Source organism: Camellia sinensis, chromosome 11 (assembly GCF_055761805.1).
Source record: "Camellia sinensis isolate YWXY chromosome 11, ASM5576180v1, whole genome shotgun sequence".
NCBI classification, from domain to species: domain Eukaryota; kingdom Viridiplantae; phylum Streptophyta; class Magnoliopsida; order Ericales; family Theaceae; genus Camellia; species Camellia sinensis.
In genome coordinates, this window is record NC_138971.1 from 171886786 (window position 1) to 171910931 (window position 24146).

Below are 24146 nucleotides of genomic sequence, written 5' to 3' on the forward strand. Positions count from 1 at the left end.
GCGGCGACGGTGAGTAGGAGTGGAGCTTGAAGCTCTAGAGTTGGAGCTTGAAGCTCTATAGTTTGAGCCTCTTTGGTTTGGAGCTTTGTTCACCGGCCGCCAAATGGTGTTATCTCGGTGCCCCTCTCCTCCGGAAGCTATTTAGAGAGCATGAGTTATTAAAGTTGAGAGGAGAACGTTGGCGAGTGGATATGAATTTGCCTGTGTTTTTTTTTTTTTTTGTTACTGTCCCGTATTTGCTCTCTTATAAAGATGAGATTGCATTGGGAAAGAGGAGGTGAATTTACTAACTTTTGCAGTTTTATATTGGGAATGGGCGATCCATGACGAAGACAACTCATAAATTGAAGTTATAGGTTTAGAGCAGACCTACTAATTTTAAAGTTGTTCATAGTATAATGTGATAGCTTGTGTAGCTATTAGTAAAGCGACTTTTTGAAGGCTTTAAGGTATTTGCAGTATGTAGCAAAGAGTTTGATTGGTTTAAGGATTCATCTTTGGAAAGGTGCAATCCTGAATATGTGTGTATTTATACACATTACTTATATATATATATATATATATTTATTTATTTTTTTTGAATTCAAAGAAGTTTGTGTATATGACTTCAGCTTGTTCAAAACTATTTGAAGGGGAGTTCCCCGCCCCCCCTTTTTTTTTTTTTGGAATCTGGATTACAGAGGGGCTAGTTGGTTGCTTCGTCTTCTTATTTTATCCGTTGTACAGAAGGGTGTTGTATAGCTTGGTTACCCGTAGCTGGGTGTCTTAGATTAGTGTACCATTAAGAAAGTTTGGCAAGTTTTGTGTCTAGGTATACCTTTCGTTCTCTCTCTAAACAAAACCTAGAATCCCACTTGCAGTGAAAGACTAGAAAGTGCAGAGTCCAGCTGGGAGAGGAAGGTTGATAGCCGCGAAAGAGGGGAAAAAGCTTGCCGCCGCCGAGCCCCGAGGTAAGATCCCACAGTGTTTGTGTGGTGCGAAGGCGCCACAGCTTCTGTCACACTGTTGTTGCTGAAACGGATTGTGAGGGGCGAGATTTTTGTATCTTGATCGAACTTCGAAGGCACAAACGAAGAGAGAGGAGAGGCGAGTTATTAGAGAGAAAGGAAGAGAGGTACCTGCGAAGCGCAGAGGTTGCCGTCGGCGATCCGTAAGGGTGGTTTTGGGTTTGCTGCTGGGGTTGGTCGATGTTTGAAATCGATTTTTGAAAGATTTTGTGAACAGTGTTTTGCCGAAGAAAAGTGGGTTTGGATCTTGATTGAAGATTTTGCACAAGTGAAGGTGTGTGAGCCGACACTAGAGGAGGGCTAGGGTTTTGATTCCTTTGTTAAGAGATTTTGGGGGTTAGTTGCCATCGTCAATTGAAGGGAAGAAGAAAAAATTCAGTGATTGACAGGTGATAGAGAAGGTGAAAACCGAAGAAGGTGAGTTGGGGAGTTGCAAGCCATAGTTGCGAGTTGTGCGAGGACTTGGCGCGTTATCTTCCGTCTTCTTGGAGTTATCTTCCATGAGGTATGCTTCGAATCTCCCGTAGATTGGCCATGTATGTGTTTATTTGTTTGTTATATATATATATATATATATATTGTCTGTTTTGTGATGAATCAAAGAAAAAGAAAAGAAGGGCAGACTGTTGCAAAATAAATAAATAAATAAATGACGAGGAAAGTCAAAAATGAAGGGCTGCATTTTGGAGGTTATAATAATAAAATTGTTATTATGTTGGTAAAGAGCCAAGGGTTGGAGAACCCTCTTATTATTTTTTATTTTTTTTATTTATTTTTTTTGATACATATTGGAGAAATAGTCGGGAAATAAAAATAAAATATTTAGAATAAGATATTAGGGAGTTATAAGATTGGAGATTTCGAATAAAATATTAGAATTGTGGGGAGCTATGGAATTGGTGAGCCAAAAAAATACTAGGAGAGCCGTGATTTTTGAGAGTTTGCAAAATGTTGGAGAGTTGAAAATTTAAGAACTCTAAAATTAATAATAAAATACTAGTAAACTAAAAAATTAGTGAGCTATGTCAATAATAATAAAATATTAGTGATCTATGAGAATGGTGAGCTCATGGAGAGTTATGAAATTGAAGAACTCTAACAAAAATTAATAAAATATTGGTGAGCTATGAAGTTGGTAAGCTAAGAAAATAATAATAAAATATTGAAGACCTATGAGAATGCTGAGCTAACCCATGGAGAGTTATGAAATTGGAGAATTCTAACAAAAATTAATAAAATATTAGCGAACCATGAAGTTGGTGAGCTAAGAAAATAATAATAAAATATTAGTGATCTATGAGAATGGTGAGCTAACCCATGGAGAGTTATGAAATTGGAGAACTCAAACAAAAATTAATAAAATATTGGCGAGCCATGAAGTTGGTGAGCTAAGAAAATAATAATAAAATATTGGTGATCTATGAGAATGGTGAGCTAACCCATGGAGAGTTATGAAATTGGAGAATTCTAACAAATATTAATAAAATATTAGTGAGCCATGAAGTTGGTGAGCTAAGAAAATAATAATAAAATATTGGTGATCTATGAGAATGGTGAGCTAACCCATGGAGAGTTATGAAATTGGAGAACTCTAACAAAAATTAATAAAATATTGGTGAGTCATGAAATTAGTGAGCTATGAGAATGGTGAGCTAACACATGAAGAGTTATGGACTTGGAGAATTCTAACAAAAATTAATAAAATATTGGTGAGCCATGAAGTTGGTGAGCTAAGAAAATAATATTAAAATATTAGTGAGCTATGAGAATGGTGAGCTAACACATGAAGAGTTATGGACTTGGAGAATTCTAACAAAAATTAATAAAATATTGGTGAGCCATGAAATTGGTGAGCTAATAAAATAAGAATAAAATATTAGTGAGCCATGAGAATGGTGAGCTAACACGTGAAGAGTTATGAACTTGGAGAATTCTAACAGAAATTAATAAAATATTGGTGAGCCATGAAATTGGTGAGCTAATAAAATAATAATAAAATATTTGTGAGCTATGAGAATGGTGAGCTAACACATGAAGAGTTATGGACTTGGAGAATTCTAACAAAAATTAATAAAATATTGGTGAGCTATGAAGTTGGTGAGCTAAGAAAATAATAATAAAATATTGGTGATCTGTGAGAATGGTGAGCTAACCCACGGAGAGTTATGAAATTGGAGAACTCTAACAAAAATTAATAAAATATCGGTGAGCCATGAAGTTGGTGAGCTAAGAAAATAATAATAAAATATTGGTGATCTGTGAGAATGGTGAGCTAACCCATGGAGAGTTATGAAATTGGAGAATTCTAACAAAAATTAATAAAATATTAGCGAGCCATGAAATTGGTGAGCTAAGAAAATAATAATAAAATATTGGTGATCTATGAGTATGGTGAGCTAACCCATGGAGAGTTATGGACTTGGAGAACTCTAATAAAAATTAATAAAATATTGGTGAGCCATGAAATTAGTGGGCTATGAGAATGGTGAGCTAACACATGAAGAGTTATGGACTTGGAGAATTCTAACAAAAATTAATAAAATATTGGTGAGCCATAAAATTGGTGAGCTAAGAAAATAATAATAAAATATTAGTAAGCTATGAGAATGGTGAGCTAACACATGAAGAGTTATGGACTTGGAGAATTCTAACAAAAATTAATAAAATATTGGTGAGTCATGAAATTGGTGAGCTAATAAAATAAGAATAAAATATTAGTGAGCTATGAGAATGGTGATGAAGAGTTATAGACTTGGAGAATTCTAACAAAAATTAATAAAATATTAGTGAGCCATGAAATTGGTGAGCTAATAAAATATTTGTGAGCTATGAGAATGGTGAGTTAACACATGAAGAGTTATGGACTTGGAGAATTCTAACAAAAATTAATAAAATATTGGTGAGCTATGAAGTTGGTGAGCTAAGAAAGTAATAATAAAATATTGGTGATCTATGAGAATGGTGAGCTAACCCCATGGAGAGTTATGAAATTAGAGAACTCTAACAAAAATTAATAAAATATTGACGAGCCATGAAGTTGGTGAGCTAAGAAAATAATAAGAAAATATTGGATTTGGGGTCACTGCTGTGGCAAACGCACAGCAGTGACTGTTGTGCTTCATTTTGTGATGTATTATGGGTTTATTTTTATGATTTGAACCGTTCAATTTGTAGGATTTGTTGAGTACTTAAAGCCTACCAAAAATCATATTAATCGGATATCAACAATTATATGATCGAATTGTATATTTTTATACTATTTTTCAAAAGAAAAACTTCTTGTTTGTTTTTTTGGTTATCAATCATATAGTTATTGGTATCCGATTAATATGATTTTTGGTAGGCTTGAAGTACTCAACAAACCCTACAAAATGAACGGTTCAGATCATAAAAATAATCCCATAATGCATCACAAAATGAAGCACAACAGTCACTGCTGTGCTGTGCCTTTGCCACAGCAGTGACCCCAATTCCGAAAATATTAGTGATCTATGAGAATGGTGAGCTAACCCATGGAGAGTTATGAAATTGGAAAATTCTAACAAAAATTAATAAAATATTAGCGAGCCATGAAGTTGGTGAGCTAATAAAATAATAATAAAATATTGGTGATCTATGAGAATGGTGAGCTAACCCCATGGAGAGTTATGAAATTGGAGAACTCTAACAAAAATTAATAAAATATTGGCGAGCCATGAAGTTGGTGAGCTAAGAAAATAATAATAAAATATTGGTGATCTATGAGAATGGTGAGCTAACCCATGGAGAGTTATGAAATTGGAGAATTCTAACAAAAATTAATAAAATATTAGTGAGCCATGAAGTTGGTGAGCTAAGAAAAGAATAATAAAATATTGGTGATCTATGAGAATGGTGAGCTAACCCATGGAGAGTTATGAAATTGGAGAACTCTAACAAAAATTAATAAAATATTGGTGAGTCATGAAATTAGTGAGCTATGAGAATGGTGAGCTAACACATGAAGAGTTATGGACTTGGAGAATTCTAACAAAAATTAATAAAATATTGGTGAGCCATAAAATTGGTGAGCTAAGAAAATAATATTAAAATATTAGTGAGCTATGAGAATGGTGAGCTAACACATGAAGAGTTATGGACTTGGAGAATTCTAACAAAAATTAATAAAATATTGGTGAGCCATGAAATTGGTGAGCTAATAAAATAAGAATAAAATATTAGTGAACTATGAGAATGGTGAGCTAACACATGAAGAGTTATAAACTTAGAGAATTCTAATAAAAATTAATAAAATATTGGTGAGCCATGAAATTGGTGAGCTAATAAAATATTTGTGAGCTATGAGAATGGTGAGCTAACACATGAAGAGTTATGGACTTGGAGAATTTTAACAAAAATTAATAAAATATTGGTGAGCTATGAAATTGGTGAGCTAATAAAATAAGAATAAAATATTAGTGATTTATGAGAATGGTGAGCTAACCCATGGAGAGTTATGAAATTGGAAAACTCTAACAAAAATTAATAAAATATTGGTGAACCAAAAAATTGGTGAGCTATGACATGGAGAGCTATGAAATTGGTGAGCTATCGCATATGGCTCTAACTTTAACACTTAGGAAAATTCATGAAGATTGGGAACGAGCTCTAAACATAATGGGAGAGCTATAAAATTATGAGGTTCTAACAAAAATTAATAAAATATTAGAGTTGTAAAATTAAAAGTCTAGTTAGCATCACATGGTGAGCCAATAATTAGGAGAACTGCATCCGACTTTGATCTGCCACATGTTGGGGAGGTGGGACTGAAATCTGGTCTGCCCCTTGTTGGGAGCTGGGAACTGGGTGACTTGAGGAGGTCATTGAGGAGAGTAACTCCATTCATATTGATGAGCTAATGAAATGTGAGCTAATAAAATCAGAGAGCTGGTTTGAGGGATTTGAGAGAACATGAAATAAAGTCGAAGAGCTACAAATTAGAAGAGCTTTTTTTTTTTTTTTCTTTAAGTATAAGTGTAAGTCATGAATGCAAAACTTACTTGTTGCAATTTGGGGTGATGCAGGTAGAAATTGTTTGCTCAGAATGAAGCAGAAAGTCGTTGTACGTTCATCGAAGAAAGTGGCCAAAAAGTTGCCAAGCAAAGCAAGTGGAGAAGATGCTGCTGAGGTGCCTTCTGTCGAGCACTGGTTTCGTGCTCCTTATTTTGGAGTAGGGGACAGATTCTGGCAACAATTGGAGGATAAGAGGACTGTTAATCCATCTTAAGTTTTGTTGGGGGTACTCGAGGCAGAAGAAGGAGCAGAGGGGATGATAGCTCCAGAATCTATTATGCGGTTACACATAGAGCGTGACCTCTACCCATATGCATTCCCAACTCATGATAGCTATGCTTTTACCAAGAATGGTGGGGGTTTTGATACTTGGGCTGAGGAAGTGCTGACTAATCCTTCTTCTAAAGAGGTTTTAAAGAATGCAGGTGTGTATGGTGCTATAGTGGCAAGTGTGGGGTTGAATGTGAGAAGCGAGCCATCATGGTTGAGTGTGGCTTTTTCCCGTTGGAGTTCTAGTTCTCACACCTTTGTTACTCGGTGGGGGCAATTGACACCTACATTGGAGGATGTCTGCGCATTGATTCGTTTGCCTATACTTGGTGTTGTAGATCCACTTGCTAATACATCTGTTCCTAGTCATCTAAAGATTGTATCGATTTTGAAAGACTTAATTTCAGAGGCAGGATTCTTATTGAGCGGCTACGATAAAGGAGGAGTGTATCTTGGGCCGCAGCGTCGGGAGCATTGTAAGAATACCTTTGGGAGATGGCTGCGATATTGGTATCGAGATTTGAATCCATCTCCGGCAGAAGGAGCTGAGATAGAAGAAAATGGGGTAAATGGGCCTGGATATGAAAAGTATAAGCATAGTTCCACCTACCTTGCTGCTTTCCTTGCGTATTGGTTGAGTTGGTATATCTTGGAGGGAGCACCCAAGGATAGAGTAGACCCGTCTGTGTTTGATATTGCTGCTTATCTTGCGAGTGGTCTTTCGGTTGCACTTAGGCCACTGTTTTTGGGGACTCTATACAGACGGCTTGATATGTATCAGGTTGGAGCAGAGAAGTCGAAGGGTCGGTATGATGTTATTAGTTTTGTATCGACTTCCTTCCTGCAGATGTTCCTGTATGAACGGTTTCCCAGGCTTGCTCCTAGGCCAACAGATTTTGAGCCTGGAGAGGGGCGAGAGCGTCGAGCTACAAGGTGGTACGGGACACGCATTCGGGGGTCGCTGATGGATATTTTTGATGATGAGAGTGAGTTTATAGCTCGTCCGTACATTTCTCCTGTCATCGGGGTGGTTCCGTTTCGGATGTATGACTCGAGAGATTCTGAGGTGGCTTTTGATGGTCGACTGAGTAATGCCGAGGCAATGACGGCTTGTAGCTCCTTGTCGTGTTCCTTGCCTTATTTTATAGGAGGAGCTTATGGTTCTACATCCTATAATCCGGCGAGAGTGGCTCGCCAATTTGGATTTGATCAGGGGGTCCCTAGTCCTAGTGTAGTTCTTCCTGTGGCTGATACTTTTGAGCAGTTTTTCTATCATACTCATCTTCCGAGACTCCAGAAGTATGGCAAGTTTATTCGGACGAGGGCTGATCGTGTAAGTGGGGTAACAGTTGGTTGGTGACATTATTGGAGGGAGACTTTTGCCGCCTTTCAAGAGTTTCTCGGGGGTGATATTGGGGACTTAGAGTTTATATGCATTCCATCGGATAACGAACTGTGTCAACCGCGCGTGAAAGGTCGGACTGAATTGGCTAGAGGCGAGTTGTCTCGATTTGCACGCTTAGAGTTACTCTCTGATGTGTTGACTCAGGCGAGGGTGGTTGGTATAGACGGTTTTCGAGAGGAAGTTGGTACATCCAAACGACGCCCAAGCTAGCCTAGGAAGGAGCCTTCCCAGAGAATGAAGGTTTGCTTCTTTTTTTTTTTTTTATTTTCTTTCTTGTTGTGTTTCCTTTATGTGCTTCTAAGTTGGGCGCTTCGTTTCTTCAGGTACAAAGTCAGCTATCCATCATGATGTTTCTGTGGCACTTAGGGTGGCGGCATGCCTTCTGAGGAGGAGAATTCTGCTGATGATTTGCTTCCGCGTCGGCGGTTGCGGAAACAAAGTAATGCTAAAGGTTTTAGTGATTCCGAAAGTGAGGGTGACGATGGGGATAGCTCAGAGGCCAATTTGAATGCGAGAGATGATGATGTTGTTAAAGTTACATTCGAGCGGGCAGATTTTCCTCTTGATAGGATGAGATCTGAGGTTGTTGCGCCATGTGGTGAGAGTAGAGTGACTTTTGCACCTCCTCTATTGCAGTTAGGGCATCCGGTGGCACAGTCAGTTAGGCTTGGGGAGTCCGATGTTGATGACCCGACTGGTCAGTTGCCTTTGTCTGATGTTCAGTCTCGCCTGCCTCCTGGTGGAGTCCCTACCATATCTTTATTTAGTGGGAGTAGTGGTTTTTCATCAGTTGATGCTCGTCTTAGTGTGCCTTCAGTTGTGGCTTCAGTTGTGGCTTCAGTTGGTGCTCAGACTAGCCTTCATTTGGTGGATGTTCAGCCTGGTACTTTGCCTGCTTCGTTGGGAGTTGCTACTAGTCTGCCACTTGGTAAGAGTGGTAGTTATGTCCATGATGATACTATTGCTCCCAACGGTCAGGCGAGTTTACCTTTCTTGGATGGCGAGTTTACCATGACCTGTCTTGATGGTGGTTACGTATCCTTGGCAGGGGCTGATGGCAAGGAGCAAGTCCTTGATCCCAAGGTGCTGTTTGCTAGCGTGCGAGATGAATGTTTACCTAGACTGAGCTTTATTTTTTATCATAGACCCAGCACTTTCTTGCGTTTGGAGGCTATGTTCGTACGACGCTATTTGTTAGAGGCGTTCTGTGATATGCTCAGTGGGTTTCATGGTCTTGCTCCGGAGACTTCTATTGATACGTTTCAGTCATTTCAGGCTGCTGTGGCTGAGTTTCAGCAGCATGAGTTTGAGGTGAGCTGGCTGAGAGAGAGTTTGTCTCGTATGGAGGTGCAGGTAAAGAATCGCCATCTCAAGTTTGAGCTAGCGGAAATGGACAGGGCTTTGATGGAATCGGCGTCTTCTAGGGAGAAGGCTGTGGTGGAGTTAGAGTGGGCGACCAAGGCATTGGCGGATGTGGACTTGGCGATATCGAGTTTGAGAGAGAGGAGAGCCGTGGTAGAGGTTCAGCTTATTAGTGTGGAAGATGAGGCTTTTGACTTAGATAGCCAGATAGGTCCAAGTTAGACAAGTTGAAGAATTTCTTGTACTGGTTGAGCTAAAACCCCAAGTACTGTATATATTTTTGTTTTCTCTCTCAATCTTTTTTTTTTTTTTGATTGATGATTTATTAATAGTTACACAAAACGTAATGAGAATAGAGATAGCAAATGATTTTTTATTTAACATAAGCATGAGCTGATGTTTTACATTGCCATTACATCAGTAAGAGTAAATTTCTCAGGGGTGATTTTTCACTCTTATCCTAAGGGAAATAGGCCGTTAGCCATTTGGCATTGATAGGGCTCAAGAGAGCTTGCAAGTTTGGTTCAGAAATTCTATAATAACCATTCTCGTTGGCCTCTCTTACTACGTAAGGTCCTTGCCACTTAGGAGTGAACTTGTGGGTAGAGGTTCCTCTCATGACATGAGGTGCAGCACGAAGTACCAAGTCACCTTCTTGGAATTGTCTGGGGCGCACCAAGGTATCATAGGCTCGAGCTATGCGACTTTGGTAAACTTTGAGGTTAGCCAGGGCCTTGTCCCTTCTTTCATCAAGGATCTCCAATTCATAGGATCTGGAGTCTGGAGTAATTTCACTTCGGAGGGCCATGTGAGCTGAGGGTATGGCAATTTCCACTGGAAGAATTGCTTCCATGCCGTATACCAATGAGAATGGGGTCATTTGAGTCGGCCGTCTTTTGGATGTTCTGTAAGCCCAGAGTGCCATTGGGAGTATGTGCGCCAAATCCCTTTGATAATCCTTAAGAGTCAGTGAAAGGATTCTAAAGAGTGTTTTGTTGGTCGCTTCTGCTTGCCCATTCCCTTGGGGATAGTAAGGAGTTAATTTATGGTGCGTGATGTCATAGGAGACAAGGAGTTGTCCGACTTGGCGGTTGACAAAAGGGGTCCCATTGTCTGAAAGAATTACTCTAGGTATGCCGAAACGACATATGATGAATTCTCGGATGAAGTTGGAGACAGCAGCTCCTGTTGCCTTTTTTTAGAGGGATGGCTTCTACCCATTTAGTATAGGTCTCTATAGCCGTTACAATCCATATGTGTCCCCTTGATGGCGGAGAGATGGGGCCAATGAGGTCCATAGTCCACGTGTGGAAAGGCCATGGTGGGCTCGAACTATGTAAATCAGTGGCGGGTGCATGAATGAGATTTCCATGGAGTTGGCAAGGCTTGCAGCGTTTGGCGTACATTTTGGCATCTGCCTCCATGGTAGGCCAATAATACCCTAAATGTAGAAGATGTTGAAATAGTTTTGCTCCACCTTGGTGCTCTGATCCATGAGTAAGTTCCAAAACTTTATGGATTTCAGCTCCTGACAAGCAACGTAATGGCTTTCCATCGAAGCCATGCCTGAAAAGTTGCTCTCCTTGCAAAAAGAATTTCGGAGCTCGCTTTTTGATTGTTGCGGCTGCCTAGCGTTCTGGTGGCAATGATTCTTCTTTGAGATAATCTATGTATACCTAACGCCAGTCGGAGGTGATTTCTGTGAAGTTGCATTCAGCCTTCGGAGGGAATTCTTGACATTTGGTGCACTTTCCTTGAAGGTCATTCGCTTCTTTGGCCATGGTAGGCCAATAATATCCTTGTCGTTGTAGCCTCCTGTAGAGGCTTATATCTCCTGTCCCATATGAGCGGTTATGCACCCCTTCTAATTTGGACTTGGCTTCGATAAGGTCAATGCATCGTGCCAATAAACCACCAGGCCCTCTATAGTAGAGGACTCCTTGATAAATTGTGAAGTGTTTAGTCTCACTCAAAGGTAGTTTACCTGAGGGGGCACGGAGCTCATCGATGATTGGGGCTCTCCAATCGGCGGGTTCTTTTTCAGGGAAGATAGTTGTTACTGAACATGGCATGGAGCGTTTCAGGACTTCTATCTTGGTTGATTCTTCTGAGAATTCCACCTTAGAGGCCAAGGCGTCCGGGTGTCGATTGTTAGAGCGAGGAGCGTGTTCTATCCTTACCGTGTCGAATTTGTCTGTCAACCTTTGGACGATGGTTCTGTATGAAGCCAAAGGGGGTTCTTTGATAGCATAGTCTCCATTGGTCTGCTTAACCATCAGATTAGATTCGCCTTTGATACATAGGAGACTTACTCCTAGGTGGAGTGCTGCCATAAGCCCCAATATCAAGGCTTCGTATTCCGTCTCGTTGTTAGAGCATTTAAAATCCAGTTTATATGCCAAATTGACTTCAGTTTGATTTGGGGAAACAAGGACTATTCCAGCTCCTCCCCCTTTAGAGGTGGACGATCCATCGAAACTCAAACTCCATTCTCCTTCGGTGTTTACTTCAGCCGCTTGGAACTCATCTCCTGGCAATTCATCTGAGGGCGGCTCATGTTTTCTACTGAGAAAGTGAGCCAAGAGGTCAGCGAGCGCTTGACTCTTGATGGCCTTGGGAGCTTTGCAAGTGATGTCATATTCCGCTAAAGATAGGAGCCAACGGGCTGGCCTGCCAGAGAGCGCTGGTCTAGTGAGGAGAAATTGGATAGGATCGCTTCTGCTCATGAGATGGATGTGGTAAGAAAGAAGGTAATGGCGGAGCTTTTTGGCGGCAAACACTAGGGCGAGGCAGTGTCGTTCAATGCGGGAATATCGGATCTCAGCCCCTTGGATGACTCTGCTTATGTAGTACACGGGACGTTCAAATCCGTCAATTTCCTGGGCGAGCAGAGCTCCGACTGATTTCGATGTGGAAGTGATGTAGAGGAGTAAGGGCCTTGCCGGCTGAGGATGAGTCATGGAGAGAGGGGATATTAAAGCTGACTTCACTCCTTCAAATGCTTGTTGGTGTTACTTATTCCAAATGAACCTGACATCCTTCTTTAGTAAAGAATTGAAGGGTTGTGTTATTTCGGCCATAGCTGGGATAAACCGTCTCAAGTAAGACGCCCGGCCAAGAAAGGTTCTCAACTCATCTAGATTGGTTGGTCGTGGCATATTTTTGATGGCGGCGACCTTTGCTGGGTCGGGGTCTATCCCATGGCGATGAACGATACAGCCAAGGAACTTGCCGGCAGTGACTCCGAATGCGCATTTAAGTGGGTTCATTCTGAGTCTGTATTTCTTACAACGTTCAAATATTCTTTGGAGGTCTTTGAGGTGACTAGTCTCCTCTTTGGATTTTACTACCAAATCATCAATGTGACATTCCAAGGACTTGTGCAACATATCGTGAAAAATAGCTGTCATAGCTCTCTGGTATGTTGCTCCCATGTTTTTTAACCCAAAAGGCATTACAGTATAGAAAAGGTTACCTATAGGAGTGCGAAATGCTGTCTTTGGGGCATCCTCTGGAGCCATCTTAATCTGGTTGTAACTGCTGAAACCATCCATGAACGAGAACATATGGTGTCCCGCCACTGAATCGATCAAGGTATCTATGTTTGGGAGTGGGAACTCATCTTTGGGGCAAGATTTGTTTAGATCTCTGAAATCGACGCACACTCGAATTTGACCATTCTTTTTGATAACTGGGACGATACTAGAAAGCCAGGTGGGATGTTGGATGGGTTTGATAAACCCTGCTCCAAGCAGCTTCACCACTTCGTCCTTGATGTTGAGCTCCACCTTGGGCTTATAAAATCTGACCCCTTGCTTGACTAGGTGAGCCAGGGGAATGACGTTCAAACGGTGCATGGTAACATCTTTGTCTAATCCTGGCATTTCTTCATATGTCTATGCGAAAACGTCCGAATACTTCTTGATCAACTCGATGAGGGGCCCCCTTTGTTCTGCTGGAAGATCTTTGCAAATGAAGATAGGACGCCTGGGTTCCTCTTCAGGGGCCATGTTGATTTCTTCCAGTTCTTGATTTTGGGGCCGAGGGCCGTCCTGTAAACACTCTGGAGCAGGTCGAACATCTTGCAACCTATCTTGCTTTAAGATTGCAACTGAGTTGGCGGGGACTTGGTTAGAAGATGAAACGGTTGCCTTGGCGAGGGGTTTAACTTTTGAGCCTTCGGCTCCATCCAAATGAGTTATCGCAGGACAATAGGATCTGTCAAAGGGTTTATCTGTTGCTGGAAAAGCCACGACTTTTTTTCTCCTTCTACTCTTCTTGTCTCTACTTTTTTTGTTCTTTGCCATTGGCGGACGTTGGGCCAACGCAGACAAGGTGTAGCAACAGTGATCTTCTCCACTTAGTTCACGATGGGTGATTGCTATGTCGTCCAGCTAGGAGTCGGCATAGGTAACGTTCGCCAACCCCTCGCACCGTCACAAACGGTATACCACTTTGCCATCTTTTGTTTGAAACCTGGTGACTTTAGTGAGCTTTCTTGAAGGCTCTGATTTGGTGAATGTCTTTCTGCGAGGTGGTGATGAATCTCCTTCAGAGAGGTCATCCCAGTTGGGTATAGGAGTTCCTCAAAGTGGCAGGGGAGGTTCATCTTCATCGACATGATTGTAAAATACCACATCTGCCATGTGAGCTTCATCTTCTCGAAAAGGCTTTTCAGAGCCAGCTATGGCTATTACCTCATTGTTGTAAACTGCTTTGACACATTGATGGTATGTGGAGGGGTTCGCAGCATATCTATGAAGCCAAGTTCTCCCTAAGAGAGCCTGATAGGTCGTTTCTGCTTCTATAACATGGAACTTAGTAGTGGAACGAATTGGTCCTACTGCTAAGTCTAACTGGACATGACCTATGGTTTTAATTTTTTGGCTTCCAAAACCGGTGATGGAGATGGGTTGTCTGACTAAGTGCTTTGGTGGGATCCCGGCTGCTTGGAAAGTAGAATAAGGCATTACGTTAAGTGAAGCTCCTCCATCTATGAATCCTCTTTGAAACTCCATCCCATTGATGAATACTGGGATGTAGAGGGGACGATTATGTGGAAATAGTACTTGCTTGTTGGCCTCGGTAAAGGTTATCGCCAAGGAGTTATCCCGAAATATTTTCCTTATTGACCCGCTTACACTCATGCACGTTTCACCATTCTGCTCCACAAGTCTTAAAAAGGCCTTGGTGGCTTCAAAGGGTGTTGCTTTAGACAGGCCGAATTGGTCGAAGAACCACTTGAACTTTGTCGATTTCTTAAGCGCTATCACACGCCTAGTCTCAAAGTCTGGGCAAGTGGAAGCTGGGAGTTCAGAGAGCTCGCACACCATTGGCTCTTCTGTCTTATCATAATGCGAAAGCATCATGACCATCTTGCCATTATCCTTGTGGCGCGGGAGAGGATCTTTCAAGACATCTTCTGTTTGGCGGGGTAGCTCCAAAACATCGTCAGACATCATTTTTCGAACTAGGGATCTGAGTGCCCAACATTCCGTAGTAGGATGTTTAATGGAACGATGGTATATGCAATAGTCGGCCCGCGCTTGATCCTTTTTGGTGATAGGTTGCCTTGGCTCGGGGAGGTGAACTTTTCCATCTTCTACCCAGGCGTTGAGGAGTGCTTGTGCCTCGTTCACTGAGATAGGTAATGGCGGGGGAATTTGATTAAACTTTCTCTTTTTTGCCTGCGGGTCTCCTTTTCCTCCAGAGGATCCTTTGGCTGCATATACGGCGTGGTTGCGTCGATTAGGCCTCCATGAGGAAGGTTGAGGTGCCGTTGGTCGCCATGAGTGGGGTTGTGGTGCTGTCATTCGTGCCCCTGATCTTACTGTTTCACTTATGTTTCGGGCCGCAACACATAAAGCGGAAAAGTCAAGGAAGTAGTGGTTGACCAACTGGAGTTTATAAGTCGTGAGCATCCCTTCAATGCATAATGACACCAGCTGGTGTTCTTCCATCAGGTCTTGTATATCTACTGTTTTTTCTCTGAAACGGCGGACGTAAACGAGAATGTCCTCTCCAAGTCATTGTGTTTCCCTCATAAGATAAAGGGTGGTTAACCTTTCTTCAACGTAGAAGAACTTGATGTAAAACTTTTTTACCAAGTCTTCCATGAAGAAATAGAGCCAGTAGCAAGGTTGGCATACCACGAGAATGCTCGATCTGTGAGGGGTTTGGAGAATTCCCTCGTGCGAAGGTTTAGGTCTTCTCGGTGAGCTCCAAGGGCGTCAAGAAAGCGCGAAACATGCTCTCTGGCATTCCCTTTTCGTCCGTCGAAACGGACAAATTTGGGTACTGTATATCCCACCGGATATGGAAGACTTGCGATGTGAATAGGGTAAGGGGGACGGAGGTCCAATTTTGGGGAGGCAGGAATGTGACCTTTGTTTATCTGAAGTAGGCTATTTATGTGCTCTTTTACGACCTCCAATGTTAATGGCTGGGAAAAGTTCTGATTTGCTGGAAGAGCTAGAGAGCCAGTCGAAGCCACTGCAGTGGGAGCCCCACTAATGGACCCAACTTGTGGTGGGGGTGTCTGGGTGGGAGCTAATGGAGGGAGTGAGGGGGTTGTTTGTCCTTCCGCTTGGGTTCGCAAGTCGTTTTGCGTAGCGAGGTTGGCTTCTGAGCCATTCTGGGCTAATGGCGGAGCGCCATTTTGAGATGATGTAGGAGGGTTAGATGATAATGGGAGCGTAGGTGCCCTTTGTAAGGCTAGCAGGGCGTCCATTAAGAGTTGTTGGTTCTGTTGAAGGGAGGTGACGCTCTCAGTCAATACACGTAGCTGATTTGCTATAACCGGTTGGGAGGATTGTTCTTCTGGAGAACCGCCGGAGTTGTGTTCCGAGGTCTCCGCTAAGGTCTCCCTACCGCCACCTTGGGATGTCGCTACTCCAGTTCCAGTGTTCTTTTTGGGTGCCATGTGAAGCGAGCACCACTCTTCCCCAGCAGAGTATAATGTGGGTGAGAGGTGTGGTTAGAGGTAGTCCGGGAAGATGGCGGGCACTTCAATGGCCTGAGATCACCGGAGGTGGAGTGGAGGAGGTCAAGGCAAGCTTGGAGAGGGAGAGGCTGGCAGTGATAGACCTTGAATATTAATGTAAAGTGAGAGAGGGTGTTTAAGTATGAAACTTGGTTGTATTGTTGTTGTTGTGTCTCGCTGCATATACGATACGTTATATAGGCCGCAGGAGTATTGGAGCCTAAGCAAATTGTTGGACAGGTGGCTTGTTCTCCTCAACTCTGCCAGAAGTGATATAAGCCCTTCTGCCGTCTGTGGCTTGATGGCAGGCGGAGAGCAACGTTTCATGGCAGACAGAAAGTAACGTTTCGTATATGCATCGGATGACATGAACATAAGGTCATTGTTGCCTCTTCTCCAAGCCTGGTCGAGATGGAGTTGTCTTAGCAAGAAGACAAACATCTCGATGATCCCATGACCTCAGCCGCTAGTCCAGTATCCTCTGATGATCCCGAGCAGTAGTGCCTGGGTCCTGCTCCCAACCTAGGCATCCAAGTAGATAAATGGGCCAGGGCCCACCTTAGTGTTTAAGAGAGCCAGGGGCTTGCCTCCAAGCGACCAAGTAGGAGAATGGGCCGCAGGCTTATCTCGATGTTTAAGAGAGGGGCTCGCTTCTGAGCGACCAAGTAGGAGGTTGGGCCACAGGCCTATCTCAATGTTTAGGAGAGCCATTGTTTATCAATCCAAGTCCAAGTGAGCCGGGAGCTGATAGTATTGTTGTTTGGCCTTGGAGCGAGGTATGAAGGACCATGGGCTCTGGGGCCATTGTGCTGCCTGTTGCAGGGCTCTTCATATCTAGATATATTTGGGCTTATATGTATGCTCCCGCTTAGGCTAAGCATATAATCTTGGCTGCCTTGGCACATGACGCCCGTAGGGCTCGCCATGTAGCAAACATATGACATGCCCGACGTGGTGCCTTATTGGTCTACCACGTGGGTGGGGTTTTGGTGATGTGGCACCTGTAGGGCTTACCACATATTGAGCTTGATACAAGTACCCACAGCTTTCTCTAGGAGGAATTCTTCTTTGTATCACAGGTAAGTTTCATGTTTGTAGTCCAATGATGTTTTGTTCATTCAGCTCTACAATAATCAGATTGTTGTAGCTTTTTCTTCTTGTCTGCAGGAATCGGAGCTATGTTTGCAAACCTTGGCCACTTCACAGCTGCATCGATCAGAGTATGCATAGCTATTGGTTACTGCATTGGACTTTTATTCTTGATTAATCCATGTTTAAGTCATTATATAGAAACTATAAACAATGATCAGTTCTTTCACTTGCACAAAAACCAATCACAAAACTAGACGCAACCCTATCACATGGATGTGGGACCCCCTAGACCCACAAAAAATATGGGCCCCAACTCATGTGAGAGGGTTGTGCTCGGTTCTATGATTGGTTTGCGTTAATAGATGTTTTCAACAATGATGGTAACTTCGACTGAAAACACCTTGTAGAGTTCTGTGACATGGTCTGACTAAGGTGTTGGATTTTGCAGTTGCAGCCTGACAGTAGCTTTTTCGAACTCTGGGATGCCAGAGGCCCAGAGTAGTATTATAGATGTCACAGCTGCCATTGTTTTTTTTATCCTTCCTACTATATCAGCCACCTAGGAAATTCATTATCATATTTCAACATGATCTGACACTCTTTGGATTTTAAATGTCAATATTGGCCAATATTTGAGATCCAAAATCTAGATGTATCAATTGATAGCTTGACATTGATGATGTATCAATTCGTTATCGGCGAGATGTAGTTTTTTTTTTTTTTTCCCTCTTCTGTACAAGGTTGGTTCCCCCTTGGCACTTTCTCTAACGCAATTTCATTTACTTGTCCCAATAAAATAGAGGTTTTATGTGTGGGTTCCTTTTCTTTATGATCCATAGTTGAGTGAACTTCTAATAATTATGACTGAAACTTATGCTTAAATTTTACCATACAACTCGAACTGATTTCCGTCACTCGGCTTTTTTGTAGCTTCAATAAGAAATTTTGGTTGGTCTGATAATTGTGCTTCTTCTCATATATTTACCAATTAAGTCAAATCCTAAAAATATTCATTGCGATTGCAGGGTTCGTTTTCTTGTGTTGTTTACCTGTCTAGTTCTTCAATACATGGGCCAGGCTGCATTCCTTTCAAAGAATTTTTATGCAACATCTTCAAGCTTCTGTTCTTCAATTCCGGGTAAACTATTACTTGACTATGACCTATATTCATTTTTCACATTAAAATAGTAGTTTTCCATAAAGGATGCTATCATATATGATCTCAGTCGTCTAATAAGGTCAGCATCGGGCATAGAAGATGTTTGAGGCAAAGCCAACTAAAAATTGATTGTAATCTATTATTCTTATTGGTTCATTTTTGTTTGTAGATCAGTTTGCATTTCCCTTAAGAGGGTAACCCTTAGTTTTGCACTTAACGCACATACCAGTTGATCATGAACTAAGCAGTTATTCTTCATTCCAACTTGCCAATATTTAGGACAAATTACACTTACGATCATTGTAGTTTGTCTTTTGTGTCAATTTAGACCTTGTAGTTCTAATTGAATCAATTTTACCCTTAAATTTTTCACATTGTATCATTTTAGTCCAATTGATACCCTCTAGATTGAGAGGTTGATGTCCAATGTGAAACGGTTCTTTTCCTTTGGAATGGATAATTTTGCCCTTGAATTTTGTTTAATTTTTAATAGATGTTATCAATTGGACTAAATTAAAGGGCAAAATTAATTCAATTAGAACTACAGGACAAAATTAACACGAGACAAATTACAAGGACCACTAGTATGATTTGCCCCAATGCTTATTACCAGTAAATAGGAGTAAAATATTGTCTTGAGTTTGATACTCCACTGCTAAATAAGCTGCACTCCATAAATTTTTTGTCCTGTCCTTGTTATGCTTTAAAACATGAATAATTGAAATAATCAAAAGTTCATCATCAACTTCAAGTCATAAAAGTTTGATACGACTCCTGTAAGACTTGAGATAAAAACCCATAATCTTGTAAATTCAACACTAAATAATAGAAATAACAGTAAAGTCACATGGTTAGGGCCTATCAATAGCCTGATTAGCAGTTCTCAACTGGTCATGGCTTGGGTGATTATATGGGTCGTTACTTCTTTTAGGTTCCTTACCCTTCCATTGAGGACTCTGCTTTCGGGTTCTCCAAAGTGAGAACTTCTCTAAGCCTAAACCTGATCGAGTTGAATGGAAGTTTAAATTTCCTGAGTTCCAATTTTCTTATAGGAAAGATATGAATTTGATCTTTACATGATTCACCTGGAATTTGGGCAGGAATATGGGCCCATTTTGCTGCAAGCTTCATTCTTTGGATTTTTTTTTTGGATAAATTCTTCGTTTGGAAAATTTGCCACCACTAATATAGATTTGCATTAGCGGTCCACTTCATCATAATTTACAAAGAAAGCAATTGTTTGTATTTTTGAAAGAATGTTCTTGCCTTTTGGTAGATCCCATATTTTGGCCATCTCTGTCACATTCTCAATTGTCAAACAATGCCATTCATTGGGCTGTTTTCCCCGCATCAAGGTTCTACACAAGGCAAGATGGATTGATGGTCAAATGTACGTCCCAGAAATGAACTGGATCCTCATGATTCTCAGTGTGGCTGTCATGGCTGGTCTACATAAGATATCACTTATTGGGAATGCTTATGGTAAGTTTTTCTTTGGTTAAAACATCTTCAACTCATGAAATTTAAGTTACTTGGTCATCTTTTTCTATTACCAATTTCATGGATATGTGTCTATTCATGCCAAGTGTATAAGTGGATAAAATGTTTGAATTCTTCATATGCCATAATGCAAAACTTTTTACCCTAGATTCTCTAAGGCATCATTTGGTAATGCTTCCGTTTCCCATTTCTATTTTCCTTTTCTTTTTTGGGGAACTAGAAAAGAAAATTTGTTTTGTATATTGTTTTTATTTTAAAAAAAGTAGAATTAATTCAAAAAATTTTAAAAATTTTTGATACAAAGAAAAAATGTTTTCACTTGTTTTCAAAACAAGTTTTTTGTACAAGTAATTATAACGAAGGAGATCTTGCATACTGGTATTGTCATTATAATACTGTCTATTGTATTTTTCTCGATGAGTATGACGTTTTTTTTTTCTTTTTGTTTAAAAAAAAAAAACTATTTTGGTGAATGTTTAACTTTGGTGAAAATGAAAATTCTTATGTTTAGTGAATCTTGTGTAATATTGTGGTCTGTATTTCAAGTAATAAAGGTTATTGTTATCTTTGGTGTCTATTGCCTTGGAAATTTTCCAAAAGGAAAATTAAAAGGTACATCTCTCTTCTGTCTATCACAAGTTTCTAGCATAATATTTGCTTTCGTTGTGTTGCCAAATCAACCAATTTTAAGATTGGAGGCTGATCAAATTTATTTATTATCTGTTGATCGTCATTATATTAGTGCAATAAACTTTATCTTTCATGCTAGTCTTTGCCAGTATGATGAACTTCTGAAGTGAACACAAATTTCATAATTGAGCTAGCAAGATTTTTTTTTTCTCAATGGGTTGAGTCTGTAGGAAATATTGAAGGTTAGCGTCAACAAAAATATTTTCGACTAATGTTTTTCGCATTTTTTAGGGTTGGTATAATAAAAATAAAAAATCAATGAAAATGTTTTCCATAGTCAACGGAAAATAAACATATTTGTGCTAAAAATATTTTCTACTATCAAAGGGTGAAAAACGTTTTTCGAATTAAAGTCTTATCACTGTTATCATACTATCACTGACACCACCACTACTACAATCATTAATATAGTTGCTTCAAAGACGCAACAAAATATAGGAAAACATTTTATAGAAAAAAAAAATTGCACATAAAATATTTTCTACTAAAATAAATGGAGCATAAGAGTGAAAAATATACTATCTAAAAACCATAGCTACCAAGGTTAATAATCTGCAGCAAAAATTAAAACTAATCTCTGCAGCTAAAATAAAAGAAATAAAGTAAAATAAAAAAATTAAAAAAAAAGGTAAAAAAAAAGTAAGTAAAATAAAATTTTAAAAGTTAAAAAAAAATGCTGCGGAAAAAGTTAAATAAATAAATAAATGCGGAAAAAAAATTAAATGTCAGAAGTGGGATTTGAACCCACGCAAAAAAAAATTGCACATAAAATATTTTCTACTAAAATAAATGGAGCATAAGAGTGAAAAATATACTATCTAAAAACCATAGCTACCAAGGTTAATAATCTGCAGCAAAAATTAAAACTAATCTCTGCAGCTAAAATAAAAGAAATAAAGTAAAATTAAAAAATTAAAAAAAAAGGTAAAAAAAAAGTAAGTAAAATAAAATTTTAAAAGTTAAAAAAAAAATGCTGCAGAAAAAGTTAAATAAATAAATAAATGCGGAAAAAAAAATTAAATGTCAGAAGTGGGATTTGAACCCACGCCTTCTCACGAAGACCAGAACTTGAGTCTGGCGCCTTAGACCACTCGGCCATCCTGACCTTTTTGATAATTTTTTTAAGTTAATAGTTAAGTAACTTAATTAATTCAGTGCTCATAAATAAAAAGCTATAAAAAAATGCATGGAGCTCACGAATAGTAAAATCTTTTTGAAGGAAAAAAAAAATTGATCAAATAAATGGGAAATTGTTAATCCCACTAATTTTTTATTATAAACAACTGTAAAATCTGTCTTTTAGCATGTACTTAGAATTCAATCATATGAAATTCATGATCAACATTTCATATGAGTGTGTTTGTATGTGTGTGTGTGTTGGAGATGAAATTCATGATCAACATTTCTTAAATTGCAAAGTAAGTTGAGTAGCTAACATTTTTTGGAGGTAATGGAAGATGAAAATTTCGTTGTAGTCATCCTATTGTGTTATTGTGTTGAAAATAAATTAAAATAAAATTGTTGATTTGCATTGATAGTGGAGTCAGATAAGGTAGGATTTGTGGAACTTAATTTAGACCGTTCATCTTTTAATGCTTGCCTAGTAGATCATCCATGTAAGAAATTAGGATTGTATCATATTTGTCTTAAATAAAATAGACGGTCTATTATCGAAATCATACTTGTTGTCCATTTTTTTCAAGACAAATGTGATCCATAGTATATAGCTGCAGATGTTATTAATTGTCTAATGTTCAAAAGCGAGGACTGAGAAATATTTATGTATAAATGACAAAAATCTAAACAACAAAAAAGAAAGAATCAGAATTGGGTTAATAGTCTTCCACCTCTCCCTTCATTGTGACATGGCTTGGCTTATATGGGGATCTTCATTGTGCGGTTTTTGCTTTTGTGATTCATGCTTATATGGGCTAATGTTCTTGTGTTTTTTTTTTTTTTTTTGCCGGGGGGGGGGGGGGCGAATAATGTTCTTGTGTTATGCTTGCTAATTTCTGTAATATTGAAAGGGAGCATTGTTGAAATTAGCCAAAGTCTTTTGCTGAATCATTTTGTTTCCAAGGAGAGGCTTGTAGTTGCATTACTAGATTTAGTGGTTGCATATTAACTTGTGACTCGTGAACTCATGTTTTTTTATGTAAGTGTAATAATTTGGTGGTGTGGCTTAAGGTGATCTACTTGTATACTTATCTCCTATTAGGTTCCACTTATGCCAATGATTTGACTGTTCCTTTATGATTTTTTTATTTTTATTTTAAATTAGTTAGAAATTATCTCTCTTTTTTTTGAATTATTTTTGAGATACTTGTGGGCAACCAGAGTTCGCCTTGTATTACAATTGGGATCTGGCACTAATTAAGTTACTTGAAAAGGCCAAAAATATAACATTGGAGGTGTGGTTCAAAGAACCATCTATTTAGTGACTCAGTTTTGGCATTAACCATATTTCAGTATATTTCCTATGAATGCGTTGCAATTTTTTATTTTATTTTATTTTTTTAAGTTAATAGTGCCAACCGGAAACTGTTTTTGATAAAGATCTGTCTGTGTCTGTTGCAGGTACACATTCTGTCATCATGGCTTGCAACAACAAAAAGCCCATCCAAAATCAGTTGGTGCTTGAAAGAGGGAGCTCCAACAAAATGAAGAATACTTCTGTGGCATGTGGCAGGAGAACTGGATTTGGAGTTTTCATTGACTTGGATGATAGTGATGATGAGATGCCCACAAGGGATGGAACAACTAGCGTGCCCAATGTTGTTGCTTCAGGATTTATTCTGAGTGATAAAGAAATAGGAAGTGCACATTTTCATCAGACTGGTGATGAAAATGGGAGAAGTTGCACAGAGAATCGCCTCCTGGACTCAAGTACCAAAAGAAAAAGAGGTCCATGCACTAATATTGATGTGAGTAAGAATGATGATGACGATGATGATGATGATGATGATGATGATGATGATGACATGACTCCAATTAGTAAACTTTAAACAAAAGAAACTCAAGAGTTGATTACAGATGGGGGTGATGGTTCTGACAATGCAGATAGTTCTTCTGACATTGAAAGTACGATTAAAAAGCTCCGAAGTAGGAATGATGATAATTAAACATGGTTATTTGAAATTGACATGATTTCAGCATTTCAGAACGATCCCAAACTATGCATGAATGTTGTTTGTGCTCTTTATAGGCAGCAATTGCGTAAGGGGCAATCCGTTAATGGCTCCTCTTTGACCAAGAATCAAGGATTTACAGTGTTTGATTTAATGAGGTATGCCTAAAAAGAGGCAAGCGGTTTGTTGATTCCGTTCACTGGTTACCTTCGGTAATAATTGCGATAAATAGTTCACCTAGCTACTAAAATTAATACATTGCATCACAACACATAGTGCACCACTTTGCTTATGAAGGATAGCTGCTGATATACTACTAGATCAGGCCTCCATTCTTATGTTTATAAGATATATATATATATATATATTCCGTTATGTTACTTTTTACAAATTACAGTTTGCAGTATGTTATATCTTTTTTCTTTTCTTTTTCACTTTTTCGTTCAACTTATATCTTATGGTGATTTCTTGTTAAATTTGCACAATATGGTAATTTTTGATGATTGCTATTTGCATTGTA

The 24146-nt window shown here is 39.5% G+C and overlaps 4 protein-coding genes and 1 non-coding gene across 5 annotated transcripts; 2 read left to right on the forward strand and 3 right to left on the reverse strand.

Moving 5' to 3' along the window:
* The first annotated feature begins 6315 nt into the window (after nucleotides 1-6315).
* LOC145802870 (uncharacterized) lies at nucleotides 6316-7668 on the forward strand. Its single transcript, XM_082895671.1, has one exon. It carries the CDS (start codon nucleotides 6316-6318, stop codon nucleotides 7666-7668), a length of 1353 nt encoding a protein of 450 aa, XP_082751797.1.
* A 1867-nt stretch (nucleotides 7669-9535) lies between these two features.
* On the reverse strand, nucleotides 9536-9928 carry LOC145802871 (uncharacterized). The gene has a single exon (XM_082895672.1). It carries the CDS (start codon nucleotides 9926-9928, stop codon nucleotides 9536-9538), a length of 393 nt encoding a protein of 130 aa, XP_082751798.1.
* An 823-nt stretch (nucleotides 9929-10751) lies between these two features.
* On the reverse strand, nucleotides 10752-12035 carry LOC145802872 (uncharacterized). The gene has a single exon (XM_082895673.1). It carries the CDS (start codon nucleotides 12033-12035, stop codon nucleotides 10752-10754), a length of 1284 nt encoding a protein of 427 aa, XP_082751799.1.
* A 5998-nt stretch (nucleotides 12036-18033) lies between these two features.
* Nucleotides 18034-23928, forward strand: LOC145803013 (uncharacterized). Its single transcript, XM_082896146.1, has 3 exons — nucleotides 18034-18287; nucleotides 19585-19790; nucleotides 23076-23928. Exons 2-3 carry the CDS (start codon nucleotides 19697-19699, stop codon nucleotides 23501-23503), a joined length of 522 nt encoding a protein of 173 aa, XP_082752272.1. The 5' UTR covers nucleotides 18034-18287; nucleotides 19585-19696; the 3' UTR covers nucleotides 23504-23928.
* On the reverse strand, nucleotides 21520-21603 carry TRNAL-CAA (transfer RNA leucine (anticodon CAA)). The gene has a single exon. It is a non-coding gene; the product is annotated as a tRNA-Leu (tRNA).
* Nucleotides 23929-24146: the final 218 nt, after the last annotated feature.

What these genes read in the sequence shown, in the direction of transcription:
- LOC145803013 (XM_082896146.1), top strand. Translation starts at nt 19,697, where the DNA reads ATGTACGTCCCAGAAATGAACTGGATCCTCATGATTCTCAGTGTGGCT. An exon ending in ACTTATTGGGAATGCTTATG is followed by an intron (nt 19,791 to 23,075) that starts GTAAGTTTTTCT and finishes TGTCTGTTGCAG; the next exon opens with GTACACATTCTGTCATCATG.
- LOC145802871 (XM_082895672.1), bottom strand. Translation starts at nt 9,928, where the DNA reads ATGGAAGCAATTCTTCCAGTGGAAATTGCCATACCCTCAGCTCACATG.
- LOC145802872 (XM_082895673.1), bottom strand. Translation starts at nt 12,035, where the DNA reads ATGACTCATCCTCAGCCGGCAAGGCCCTTACTCCTCTACATCACTTCC.
- LOC145802870 (XM_082895671.1), top strand. Translation starts at nt 6,316, where the DNA reads ATGCGGTTACACATAGAGCGTGACCTCTACCCATATGCATTCCCAACT.